This window comes from Argentina anserina, chromosome 3 (assembly GCF_933775445.1).
Source record: "Argentina anserina chromosome 3, drPotAnse1.1, whole genome shotgun sequence".
NCBI lineage: Eukaryota > Viridiplantae > Streptophyta > Magnoliopsida > Rosales > Rosaceae > Argentina > Argentina anserina.
Genome location: NC_065874.1, coordinates 26,391,317 through 26,405,028, shown reverse-complemented (window position 1 = coordinate 26,405,028; position 13,712 = coordinate 26,391,317). Strand labels below are relative to the sequence as shown.

Here is a 13,712-nt window from a genome sequence, read left to right as displayed (position 1 = left end):
CACTTAGGCTCTGATACCAACTGTAACGACCCCAAAATTTCAAGCTTAAAAACTCAAAATTCTAAAGTCGTTAAACACAGAATAATCTCAATAAAATCGAAATCTTTTAAGTGCACAGCGGATCATCACTGAGTTATCAATACAACTCAGAAAAACCAATTATTACAACCCAAATTCATAATTTACATTACGTAAGTTGGAATGTAATAATTCTCACCATCTCTCACAAAATAGTCACACAAAATCTTCACACAAGCTGGAGGTAAATCACTTCAAGTCCTCTGAGCGGTCCGTCAATTTCTGCTAATCTACACCTGCGGAGTCATCCACTACACCATCGAATTGGTGCACCGGGATTGTAGACACAAACCCGGTAAGCTTTACAGCTCGTATGAGTAAAATATTAAAATAACTCAAGTCTCATAAAAGACACAACTCCACATCAACACAGTATAATGAAAAATCATGAGAAAACGAGCAACCCATCTGGTTACTCTAATACTTTCACAAAATGGTATCTAATGAGCGCTGGTACACATCCGTTACCCCTCACTTAGTATACCGCTGATGTTGGGCAACCACCCGCCACCCAACATCCAAAACAAGCTGAGTACCCATGATCAGATAACCACCCGTTACCTCATGCAGTACTATGGCAGACAGACTAGAGCTCTAACTGTATCGTAACTTTCGCCCGGCCAAAGGCTAGGTTCCGACTTGCCTCACATGTACAATAATCTCACATCATATTGTACCACACATCACGTCCGAAGACAAATCACAATAGTTCACATTTTCCGTGATAAAATCACGTACAATAATCACACATCATATTGTACGTTTGAAAACTTTCACGATATATCCACAATAAAATCATAACAGTACATTATATAGCAAACTATATATATTCGTATTTATTACCATTTATACAATATATACATAGCCCACTATATCCTATACATGTCATATTTCATAAACACCTGAAGAATTACGTACGATAATCTCACATCATATCGTACCATTTAAATCACACACATGCACAATTTTCTGTCACCGAAATGACTATTTTTAATGAATTAATAACAGTACGTAATTTAATGAACTATATATATATATGTACTTATTACCATTATACAGTATATATGTAGTCCACAAAATTATATACATGTTGTAATTCATCTGATAAACACACTTGTAAAATGTTGAATCACCACGAGGGTAGATTCGTAATTCAGTGAGATTTTACTCACCTTATTGACTTGAGCGTAATTCCACAATTCGCGATGCTAATTCCTTTCCTCGATTTAACGATCACCTTAAAAGAATAAGAAAAGAATTTAGAATCGTTTCGTAAACCTTTAAATGCCAAAACAGTAATATACGGTTACTGTTCAGCAATTTTGGTTTATACGAAGTTACTGTTCACTACTCAATTAATACGTATTTCTGTACGTATAAATATTATATACGTATTTCTGTACGTATATATATTAAATACGTATTACTGTACGTATAAATATTAATACGTATTTCTGTACGTATAAATATTAATACGTATTTCTGTACGTATACGTACGATTTAATGTAAATACAAATTCAGTAAATAAAATTTACTAAATTACCCTTTTTACAATTTACTTTTTACATTTACCGAAAGTAAATTATAATTACATTTACCGTAGGTAAAACTTAATTACATTTACCATACGTAAATAAAATTTACATTTACATTTACCGTTACACAGTAAATTACCAAAATACCCTTTCAGTCGAAACTATTTACTCCGCCTCACACGGCGGCGCGTGTGGCACACGCGCCACCTCCGGCCGGCAGCGCGTGGGGCCCACGCGCCGAGCCCAAAACCGGCGCGTGTGGCGCCACCACCACCCCAAAACCGTCCTCCTTTCTCCCCTCTTCCTCCCTCCGCTCCTAAGCAGCCCCTACACCACCCCACGCCTCCCCACGCGCCGCCTAAGGCGGCGGTATTCCTAAAATTCCTCCTCCTCCGATTCTCACTCCACAATCATTCTAAACTATCCCAAATTCAACAAATTTCAATCCACAATCACACACCAACAACAATCACTTCCATACTTACCTAGATCGTATAGTGGGGCTCTTGGAACTCGTCGGAGATGGATGGATCGTCGGTGGAGCTCGATCCTTCAAGGGGGACTTGCCTCGGCTCGAGTTGCATAGTGGTAGCTCATCTACGGCGTCGGAGGGAAGAGAGAGGTGTGGATCGTGTGCTTGCGTCGGCGGAGGGCTGCTCGAACGGCGGAGAACTGGAACCTGTTGTTGCTGGGCTCGGTGTGGTTCGATGATCTTCGCGGCGACGCTGGAGCTTGTGCCATGATCGGTGGGACGTCGCGTCGAGCTGCTGAGTGCCATGGAGCCGGCGGTGAGGAACACCTCCCTCGGATGAGGGAGATCGAAGGTCGAAGCCGAGGGAGGGGGAGAGCTCGGGTGAGAGGGGGAAAGAACGAGAGAGAAGAGAGAGAAAGTGAGAGGGAGGCGGAGAGAAACTGAGGGTTTCCAAAAGTGGAAACCCTAATCACAAAACATTCTATTTATACTCGTTTCCAAATCGGAAACTAACTTCCGACGTTAATAACTTTTACATCCGACGTCCGATTCGAACGTGTCACATGTCCACGCACTCGTATCGACGAGCTCTACAACTTTCGTGAAGGAAGTTTTCGCAACCGATCGACGGAATAAAAGTCGATATAAACGTTACGGAAATGTAACGTTTTTCAATTTAAACGTTCCGAGAACGTTTCCGTTTCTCGTTTACTAACGTCGCAACCAAATACGTTCATTCTAATAAAATTCGAAATTTTATAGAATTCCAAATCAAACTAACATTGTTTAAAATTTAGGGTTATCACACCACTAGTGCTGGCTTATACATTTGTTTCAATGAGACTGGGGTGAGCCCTCTAGATCTTATGTTTTCTTACCATTCTTGAAATTTAACTATTCTTTTTAATCCCAGAACCCTAAGGTCATCTCCAACTCAAAATGCTAAAAAAACCCGGGACTAAAATTTTAGCATTAAAAAGTTGAACTATTCATCGATGTAACATCAACTGTCTCTAACCCATAGGGCTAAATTTTTAGCCATAAATTATATTTCAAGATTTGGGGTTGTTATTATATGTTTAAGTATTATAATTTTGTATTAGATTTTTATTTCTAGTAAATAATTATTTTCATAATTAAGAAATTAGTTCCGATATTACAATTATATCTTCTATTAATAAAGCAAGAAGGAGAGTTAACATGTCGACTAGTTAAATTATTGAATTACCCGAATTGCCTATGGGTTATTAAACTCTACTTCTCTTGGTCTATTGTTGAATGGACAGGATGGTAAATTATACACGCTAAATCTAAACAATAGCATAAAAGCTCCAAGCAAATAATTCCCTTTTGAATGACTGGAGATTATCAAGGTATGAAGTGTCAGATTTGTGCAATTTTATTATTTCATTGATCTCAATTTATCAAAAGATTTTATGACTTGTTGTCTTAATATATCAAGGATATCAAGCACACGCGTGAGCACGGTCCTTCCACTCGCAATACGCACGTGCATGAAGGCTAATATTTTAATTAAAATTATTATTGGCTTATTTCTCTCATTCAATTATATTTAACGTGATAGTATATATTGAACAAAAAAATGAAGTGATGACATTACGAATTCGATCTGCCTCTTTTTTGAATAACTTAAAGGTAAGAATGATCATTTTCTTCAAATAGAGAAAGCGATATAGTGAGGTTGTATACCCACACATACACACATAAAAAAATAAATTATTTTCTTTAATCCATTTAAGTAGAGACCATTCCTAATTTTAATCTTCAAATTTAAAATTTATTGTATTAACCAATTAAAATTAATAATATTAATCATACAAGTAAATTGTATTAATTATACTAATCAACAAAAATTAAAATTAATTATAGTAATCAACAAAAATAAAATATTAATTGTATTAATCATCAAAATTAAAGCTAATTATATTAATCATCAAATTTTAAATTAATTGTATTTATAAAAAATATAATTAAAATTAGATGTGATTGATAAAATGTGAGGACCTATTAAATAAACAAATAATATTTGTCCTTCACTCAAAAGATTTAAAAAAACATTTTAACCCTTAACAATGCATTTTAGCCCTCTCATTATGGTCTTTTAGCCTTTATTAAGACTAATATTTAACCATATAGTCCTTAACAAGAATGAGTTGGAGATAACTTAAGCAGGCTAGATTAACTAAACTTATACCGCCAAACATTTGATCTAAGAATGAACTTTACCCTATGGATAAATTATTACGAATTTATCAACCCAAGTAAGAACGAGGAGCAGTCAAACTCGTGAAAGAGATTCTCCACCCTCCTCAGTAGCCACCAGAAGGGATCGAATTTCTAGATATTAGTGTTGGAGGTACAGGTACCTGTGAGTAGGGAGAGACTGACTTGCTGCTGATTCTCTCTAATGAGAAACAGAGAAAATTGAGAGAGAAAGAGAGTTTTGGTGTCCCGTGGGTTGTGGTCGACACATCAAGCGGTACCCGTCAATCTCTTGTCTTTGTATTATCATCTTTCTCTTCTCACTGTCACTACTGACAGTCTCCACCGGGCCCCCCACCACTCCCTCACCTCTCACGGACGGCACCTCTCTCTCTCTCTCTCTCTTCACACAATTATGGCGTAATGATTTTTCACCTCATATCAATTGCTGGCTGTAAAGGCAACTCTATTTTCACTCATTAGTCTCATTTTTTACCCTTTTTTCAACTGGATTATATATACGGAATTGGACGGTGGATAGAAACTGTCTTGAAATTCACGTAGATATATGGGGTGTATGGACGGTGAATTAGAGGCGCTGCACATACAATTTTCCTTTTCAACTTGCCCTTTTCAACCCGGCCTTCACTTCCTCGTGTAAGTTCTGTGATATTTTATTGAGTAGGAAAGGAGAGAATGGTCCAGTTGAGAGTGAGAGAGCAGCCGTATTAGAAGAGAAGGAGGAGAGACACAGAAAGAGATAGAGATAGAGATAGAGAGAGAAAGAGAAAGAGAGAAGAAATATTCTCTCTTCGTTTATTTTTCTGTTTGGTGTTTTTCATTTCCAAGTTTCAAACAAAAACCATTGATTTACTTCTCGGTTCTTAGTTTCTAGCTACTTCTCCCAGCTTGGAGATCGATCCAAGAAGCTAAAAGCTTTGCTTTGATTCTCATATTTTTCAGTTGTATATTGTCTTCTACACCATACTAGAGCTCTTTTGTCCTTTGTTAATTGTGTTGATAGTTCTAGCTAGCTTTTGTTTTACTTCATTGTTTTGAGCAAGTTCCTGCCTCAAGATGATGTCATCTGAAGATGGGCTTTCAGTTCCCTCGACCATTAGTGGAGGGTTTCTTCATCAGGAGCCGAATCCGAGCCCTAGCCCTAACCCTAGTACGACTAATCCGGCATTCAAGAGGAAGCGAAATTTACCCGGAACTCCAGGCAAGTATTGCATGTAATTAGTTTCATCAATTAGCTAGCTTGACTAATAATCAAGATCTTATTTTTTATTTAGTGTTTGGAATTCTTTCCAGATCCAGATGCAGAAGTTATAGCTTTGTCCCCAAAATCTCTAATGGCCACAAACCGATTCCTCTGTGAAATCTGCAACAAGGGTTTTCAGAGGGACCAGAACTTGCAACTTCACCGACGCGGCCACAACCTTCCATGGAAGCTGAAACAAAGATCGAAGCTTGAAGTGATACGAAAGAAGGTCTACGTCTGCCCCGAGAAGAGCTGCGTGCACCACGAGCCATCACGGGCTCTCGGAGACCTAACCGGAATCAAGAAGCACTTCAGCAGAAAGCACGGTGAGAAGAAGTGGAAATGTGAGAAATGCTCGAAGAAGTACGCAGTCCAATCAGATTGGAAAGCACATAGCAAGATTTGCGGGACTAGAGAGTATAGATGTGACTGTGGCACGCTCTTTTCCAGGTAACCCCCATGCCATCTCTCCCATTTCGAAAAATAATACTGTTCTCTGAAACAGTCACGTCACAAGTTCTTCTGTGCGAGTGTGACAATAATTAAATTTAGTTTCTTTTTCTTGCAATAAATGATTCCCTAGTTTAGGATTGATTTTGATGAGGAATAATACATTAAATGCAGGCAATATCTGAATTTAATGTTGTATATATGACTGAGTCGATTTTCCGAAACAGGAAAGATAGCTTCATAACTCATAGAGCTTTCTGTGATGCATTGGCGGCTGAAGAAAGTGCAAGGTTTGGTTCAGCTTCAACATCCACCAACATTAACATTCCGAGCTTCATGAATGGATCTATTACAAATAGTCATCCTCATCATCATCAACAACAACAGGCAATCGGGAGGAACATTCCCCATTTCTTACCGATCTTCCAACATCAGCAGCAGCCCGAGTTCTCAGGCTCAGATAACCTCTCTGCGGCCAATATGGGCTTGCCAGAAATGGTGCAGACGGCGGCGTCGATGGATATGTTTGGACCCTCTTCCTCCCAGAACCAGTGGCTCAACAAGTTTCCCGAGGCATCATATACCAATGGGAATCTCTCTATGTCATCATTAATGACGCGGGGGCTCAAGGAGGAGGAAGACTCCAAAGCAAAGTTAAATTTGTCCGCAACGATGAGTTCGAGCTCTTTCTATAACAATAATCAGAGTCCGGGTCACATGTCAGCTACCGCACTCTTGCAAAAAGCAGCTCAAATGGGATCTACAACAAGCAACAATAATGACGCCATTCCGGCTGCCTATGGCTTCATGAACTCTTCATCATACAGCCACAACAAGAACGATGAGAACTTCAATGTCTTGCTCAACTCTCTGTCGTCTTCAACTCAAATGGAAGACGGGTCTTCGTCATTGTTTTCGGCTTCATTCTTGAGCAACAAGATCAATCATTTGAATCAGATGATGAACCTGCCTCTAGGAACTGGTAGTTCCACTACCATGGTGAATGAGAAAGAGAAGAGTAACTTAACGAGGGATTTTCTCGGAGTAGGTGGAGTAACTGGTGTACCCTTCTTTCAACAAGAGCTAGGTGGTGCAGCAAGCTTAGCTTCAATGGGTTCAGCAATGGATCACTTGACCCAGTACAGTATCAGTACTAGTGGTGCTACTCAGCAATGAGAAACCTGTCATTACAAGGTAGAGTACTGTAGCCTTAATTAGGCCTTAATTAGGTTTTGTTGTATTATAAGCTAGTGTTAATTAGATTAAACACTTGATTATACCAATTATGGAAAGACTTTAGCAGAGAGGAAGAAAGTGAGGGAGGGCCAATGCATGTTTTGGCCTAAACAGGGAAGGTGAGTTTTCTGGCCCTCCATGGCTCCATGCGTGTTGTAGAATTAATTTTCTTGTGGATTTATTTTTTGTCAACGACTAAAGCCTCTTTGTCCAAAAGAGGTTAAAGCCTATGTCATATTGTTGGGTAAGAGTCCATGAGCTACGTCGATCACTAATTAAGTGCCTAGCTATCTTTCTCCTTCTCACTATCAACAACAATTTTTCACCGTCCATTTTGATAAAGGTACTCTTATCTGGACCACATTACTTACCCTAGCTCGTCGATTTTGGCCAAATCTCTAATTAATTGCTCTAGATGCGAAGTAATTTCTATTCCTAGGCTTTGTTATGTGGTGAGAGAATTAAAGAATATTGTTGTGATTTGTCAATTTAAGAACACACTATGAACGCGTTTGTATGTGTGTGTTCACAAATGGAGACTTGACTTTTTTTTATATACTAATGGAGACTTTTTTTAGTTTTTTTTTTTAGAAAATACTAATGGAGACTTGACTTGATACTGTATGTAAGAATTAGATTTATAAGAACACATACACTACAGACGCGTCATTTCATCAACATACATGATCGATCTTCTTGCTTGAGTTTTCATGTTAGTAGGAAAAAAGGGATTGAAAAGGTCCAAAAATACATTTTGTTTTTGTTTACTCCTGTTTTTCTTGTCGACCTAATTGAAACTTGAAAGACGTATCACGTATGTATATGACAGGATCGGACAACTCTTTTCCTTATTTTTCCCAATTATAGTTGCACTGTTATGTATGAAACACGACGAATTGGTATTCTTTAATGGATTTGCACTGAAATTGTTGATAATCTGACCACGTTGTGAGTTGTGTTACTGTACGTGGAGTTTTACCCACAAGACCGTGGTGCAATAGTTAGCTAATTACTCATATTTTATCTAATACATTATATATATAATTCCGTCACACTCCTAGATCTGAGACATTCTTCAACATGTCTCCACGCATTATCACATGCATACGCAGTGGCAACGGGACCCCACAACAACAAACTTAAGCAAGATAGGCAAATAATAAGAAAAATTTATCCTACGAGGCTGTATGGTATACGCCGTATCATCCAACCGCACAAACACACCACTATTGCGTGCAGAAAATGATAGCCCTTGCCAGCCATTGAGTACCTGTTGTATGGTGTACATCGCGAATCCAAATAACAAGTGATGATGCGGTTTTGAATCTTTTGATTACGTTTAAATAAAAGGCAAGTGAATGACTTCAACAAGACAAGTAGATTGAACATACCATATATGTGAGACCCAGTAAATTTATTTAGTTACTTGATATTACTTACGATATTCGGTTTTGAAATTATTTGCAAAGTCAAGTAATTGGGTAAGTTGTGAGAAAATGATCGAATTGAGAGTTATTGAGTTATCAATTTTAACTCAATTTTCTACTGGGCTTTAGTGAGAATTCTTGGTATGTTTGGGAAATTATAGGAAGTAATTCCACATAAGGGCAGCGTGGAATAAATTGGAATGATATCTGGTCTAAAATCAAATGTCTAGTTCTTATCTTACCACCGTTTCACTGAAGCACCGACCTCACTTTCTTTTCTATTCCAAGCTGATCACTTCAATCACCACGGTTTAATTCCCTTGAGCTCACAAAGGATAGTACAGCGAAAACCTCACTGAGATAGGAAGAAACCATCGATATTTCCTTCTCTTTTCTGCATTGAGACCGGTCAGAAACTGAGTTGGGTTTTGGATTGACTTCAGTTCATTGTAAGGTAAATTCTAACTCGTCTATGGTCTTCAATTGGCGAATTTGAATTCAGTTTATGGGTTATTGATACCTCCTATTAATTTTAGGTCTGTTAGTGGGAGAGATCAAAGGAGTGGAGCTGGAACTGGATTAGAAATCAATGACTAGGTATTGATCTCTGATTCTTTTTTACGATGTTTGTGATTTGTAGTTGGGTTTGTTTGATTTGAGCAGAATGAAAGTTGTATTGGTAGAGTTGTTGTTAACGTTGGGTTTATAGTTCTGGGTTGAATTCAATTGCTTTAAAGAAAGGTTGTATATTGGTGAAGGGTTACAATGAATTAGTTGCCTGGATACTAAGAGATTTGTCAAGAACTTAATTGAGTTGGTCTTTCCAAGTCTACGGGAAAGTTAATCAATTAAGGTGGGTTTTGCATAAAAGGCTCAATATGCCTTAAGTTCATATTTTAAGTTTATAAAGATTGAACTTTGATCATAGTATTCCAGAAATTGTTGAAGTTGTTGTTGTGCAATTATACATATTAATATTGCAGCTTGAATGGTGACGTATGTGATCAGAAAATATACTCATCTGATGTGCATTTAGACTTGTATATATTGCAGTTTGGGTTGTGAAGTTATGATCAGAATGTAGAGTCACCTTTTGGTGGAAAGAAGTTCCTATAATGTTAAATGAATTGGTCCAAGTATCCCCAACTAATCACAAAAAAAAAATGCAAGTAATATACATATATATATTTAAAGTTAAGCATCCCCAACTAATCACAAAAAAAAATGCAAGTAATATACATATATATATTTAAAGTGGAAGCATCCCCTACACACACCCACACTCAATTCCCTCACCCGCACTTAATCTTTCACACGTTCACACAATATCCATTAACCAAATTCTATTTTCTCTTCATCTTCTTCCCCGACCTCAAAGACTCGTCTTAATTCCTAAACCAAATCCCTAAATTAGTTTAACTAATTTCATTTGGGGTCTTGGGCCTTAGCTCCACGCTCCACCACAATACCACCGTCGTCCATTGACGATTCAAGTGTGGATGTGTGGTGCTACTGGACTTGCTCCTTAGATCAAATTGGGGATTTGTGGTTTTTGTTTCTCTATTTGACAATCTCAAGTGAATGAAGTGATGAAATTGGAATTTGAGTTTAGTTTTACTTCGTTTAATTATTTTGGTTCTTCTAATTTTGAGTTTGGATTGAGTTGATTTTTGTTTGTTACTTTCTGGAAGAGTCAAGGAAGAGAACATAGAAGAAATAAGTTTTTTGTCCATCCACTCCATCGGTTCAAGCTTTATTCATTTAATTAACATAACTAGGTGTTTGTTGATATATGAATTCATTGAATAGAATTATAGATTCTCAAATTGTTTTGTGACTTTTGTGTTCTACTATTATATCAATTTACTTGGTTATATATGTGTATTTATCAATTTTGGTAGCTATATTGTAATGTCACATTGTTAGTAGATATAAGTATTATTTTTCAATAATTATAGGTTATTAGACTAAGATCATATAATATCATAACTTCAGCCCAAACGAAGCGTTCAAAAAAATTACTTCATGGTTTTCAAGTACCGTCGAGATTCTCACTATTTGCCTATTGTTCGATTTATAAATTAGAACTTTAACCATCCCCAAGGTGACTATCCAGGATTCGCCACTGGGTACTTGGGTTTTCCAGTGTATATAGCTTGTGTTTGGACTTTGATCGCTGGTTAAGCAGGTGTTTCTCAGTTTGCATTCTTTTGACATTGTGAATATGTTATTATTTTGTTGGGAAACTTTGTAAATTTGTTCTCATGCACTTGATGCTCTTTTGTTGTGATTTTCTCTTGTGAACTCTAGTTTAGGACTTTATATCAGGTTTTGTGGAATGTAAAATATGTCTCTTTGTTGTAAAAATTTCTCTGTGCATCCAAAGTGTACTCTTGACCTTAGCTTGTACATATTTTTGTTTCTTAAGTTACAGACTTATATTTTGAAAGCTTGCGGCGTTGTAACATAATTCTTCCAGGGCGTTACAATATATGGGAATTACCATATAGTAGTAGACATTAATGACTTGTTAGTTTGGCAGGAACTAAGGAATCCAGAAAGGAAGTGTTCATTTCCCTTGTTTGGGAATCACAAGAGTAGGAACTACTTTCCTAGCAAAGTGGAAAATAAAAGGAAAGTAGGTTCCACCCATATCTCATGGGAAAGAACTTCTCATCTCACTTTCCAACATTAATTACAAATGCAATTATAATGTCCTTGTAAAACTTCTTTAGTATTAAAACACAAGGATATTATTGAACTTTGATAAAAACTTTTAATCTCCTTTCCTGCACTAACCAAATAGAGAAGAGAAACTTAACAGTAATTCTAACTTTCTTCCCAAGAGAAATTACAAGGGAAGTGAGTTCTCTTTCAACAACCAAACGAGGCCTAAGTAGTTATCAATAAATATGTATTGATACACTTCCCCAACTTATATTGTGATATTTTTTTCCTTTTTTTTTCTTGTTAAAGAAAAATCAATTCAAAATAACAATATTCCAAAACATGAGAAATTCGGTCATGGACATAACTTTCCCACTCTCCTCCCTAGGATAACGCAAGCGCCAAGGCAGCCTAGGTGGATGTTAGGCGCTTATGTCTATTTTTTCGACATATGGGTACTAACTCACGGCATACTAACATGTTAACTCTTATTATTATTCCTAAAAACAGCTGAACGTTTTTTGGATTGATTTCTGAGACATCTATCCTGGATGCAAGAAGTTGTGTTTCAATGCGCGCGGCAGTGCTATTCCCCAAGCATCTAAGATGTTGAGAAAAAATGTTCGTTTTGGTAGAGCCAGGTTGGGAAATGAATAGCAAGTGTTTGAGCCAAAAATATTCATTTTAAGCTAATATGTGTTCTAGGCCAATTTATGTGGCCCGGTGCGGTTGGGCTCAAGTATCTCGGAATATATGCAATTTAATGGTTACATCAAACCTACTTAGCGAACAAGTAATCTATAAGGCGAATACGGAATACATCGAATTATTATTAATGACCAAATATATGGTAATTAATGCTATATTATTTGCCTACAAGATGGTGCATCAAAGGAGGATTTTGTGTCAAAGTAGTGGACGTGTTGTGCAAGTGATCAAGATATATGCAATCTAGGGTTGATTGTTGGACGTGGAGCAAGTTTGGAAGGAGATAATTAGCTTAATTATGCTTGGTAAACCTTGCATGTACTACAGTTGGCACTCGAAAATATCAAGAAGGCTTTGCCAAGAAGTCATCTATATCTAGAAGGAAATTGTGATTAGAAGATTTGCACGGGTAGAGGATATATTCAAGATACAATTCCATCCCCGAGAAGATGTGCACAGCTCCAAGATTATCTCGAAGGCAATTAAATCTCTATTGCCTACGACTTCTTCACTAAGCCAATATCTTTCACTCCAAAGGTTATTATCTAGTATAATTACTTACGACATAATCATATGTAAATTTATTCAAAAGTTTTTTATATACTTAACCAATATATGCGGTTAAAGATTATATTTTATTAATAAGTCCTATAAGGAAATAAATCTTATCAATCAGCAAGCAAATCTATATAAATAAAGGCTTTGGCGAAGAAGAAAGAGACAACTCTCAACATACAAATCAACACAATTGCTAAACAAGACTCATGAGGCAAACCCTACTCTCAAGACCTCTTCGAGGCAACTTGTGAAAAGTATCCAAACCGTTTAAAGGCCTCATGTTCTCAGCAACCTGCAACACATTTCCCTATCTTAAAAGCTCTGCTTAACTCACACCTCAACGGTTAAGTATCGATAGGCGATTCGTGAAGAGACGCGAAAGAAGGCTTGGACATTTTACACGAATGCCAATGTGGGAAAGCTATTGGGCACAATGCAGTTACGAAATATCTATCGGTGTACTTTGGAGGGAGGGCTAATGCTCATCACACGCAGATCTAAAAGCCCGTGCGAATTATTGACGTGGGTCCCATGAATAACTACAACCATATTCAAATTGTCCAGCACGTTTTCAGAATGAGTAAGTTTATTGATTCACACTTATTTATGTGTGTCATACTATAACACACAAATACTAGTGTGAATGTGTGATATCATAAGCCTTATATCCACACTATTTTGTATGAATAGTTATAATAGATTTAAATAAATAAATAGCAATATTTTTATCCAATGAAGGCATTTCATTCATGAAGAATAAATTGTTACAAGGGTGAAGAACATTACAATACATGATCCATAACTTGCCCAACTTGTAACCTAACTTCTCTCATCCAAGAGGACGAAGATGGAGCTACAAAACCTCATTTACACCATGAGACTAGAAATTAGTAATCTAACCGTGGAGACCCAAATACGACAACAACCATTAAAGATGGAAAAGGACGTCGGTGTACCAACTAGATCATGGCTCCCAATATGGGGTACACAACTTTGAGTCAACTCCGTCTCCTGATGAGTGAACACATGTGATAGTTTCAGGTGTTAAAACATATTCGCTCTCACAACTGTGTCTCTACAATGAAGCACAATG

The 13,712-nt window shown here is 37.1% G+C and overlaps 1 protein-coding gene across 1 annotated transcript; it reads left to right on the top strand.

The window, feature by feature from the left end:
* The first annotated feature begins 5,098 nt into the window (after window positions 1-5,098).
* Window positions 5,099-7,489, top strand: LOC126786550 (zinc finger protein BALDIBIS-like). Its single transcript, XM_050512396.1, has 3 exons — window positions 5,099-5,531; window positions 5,624-6,023; window positions 6,251-7,489. Exons 1-3 carry the CDS (start codon window positions 5,387-5,389, stop codon window positions 7,197-7,199), a joined length of 1,494 nt encoding a protein of 497 aa, XP_050368353.1. The 5' UTR covers window positions 5,099-5,386; the 3' UTR covers window positions 7,200-7,489.
* Window positions 7,490-13,712: the final 6,223 nt, after the last annotated feature.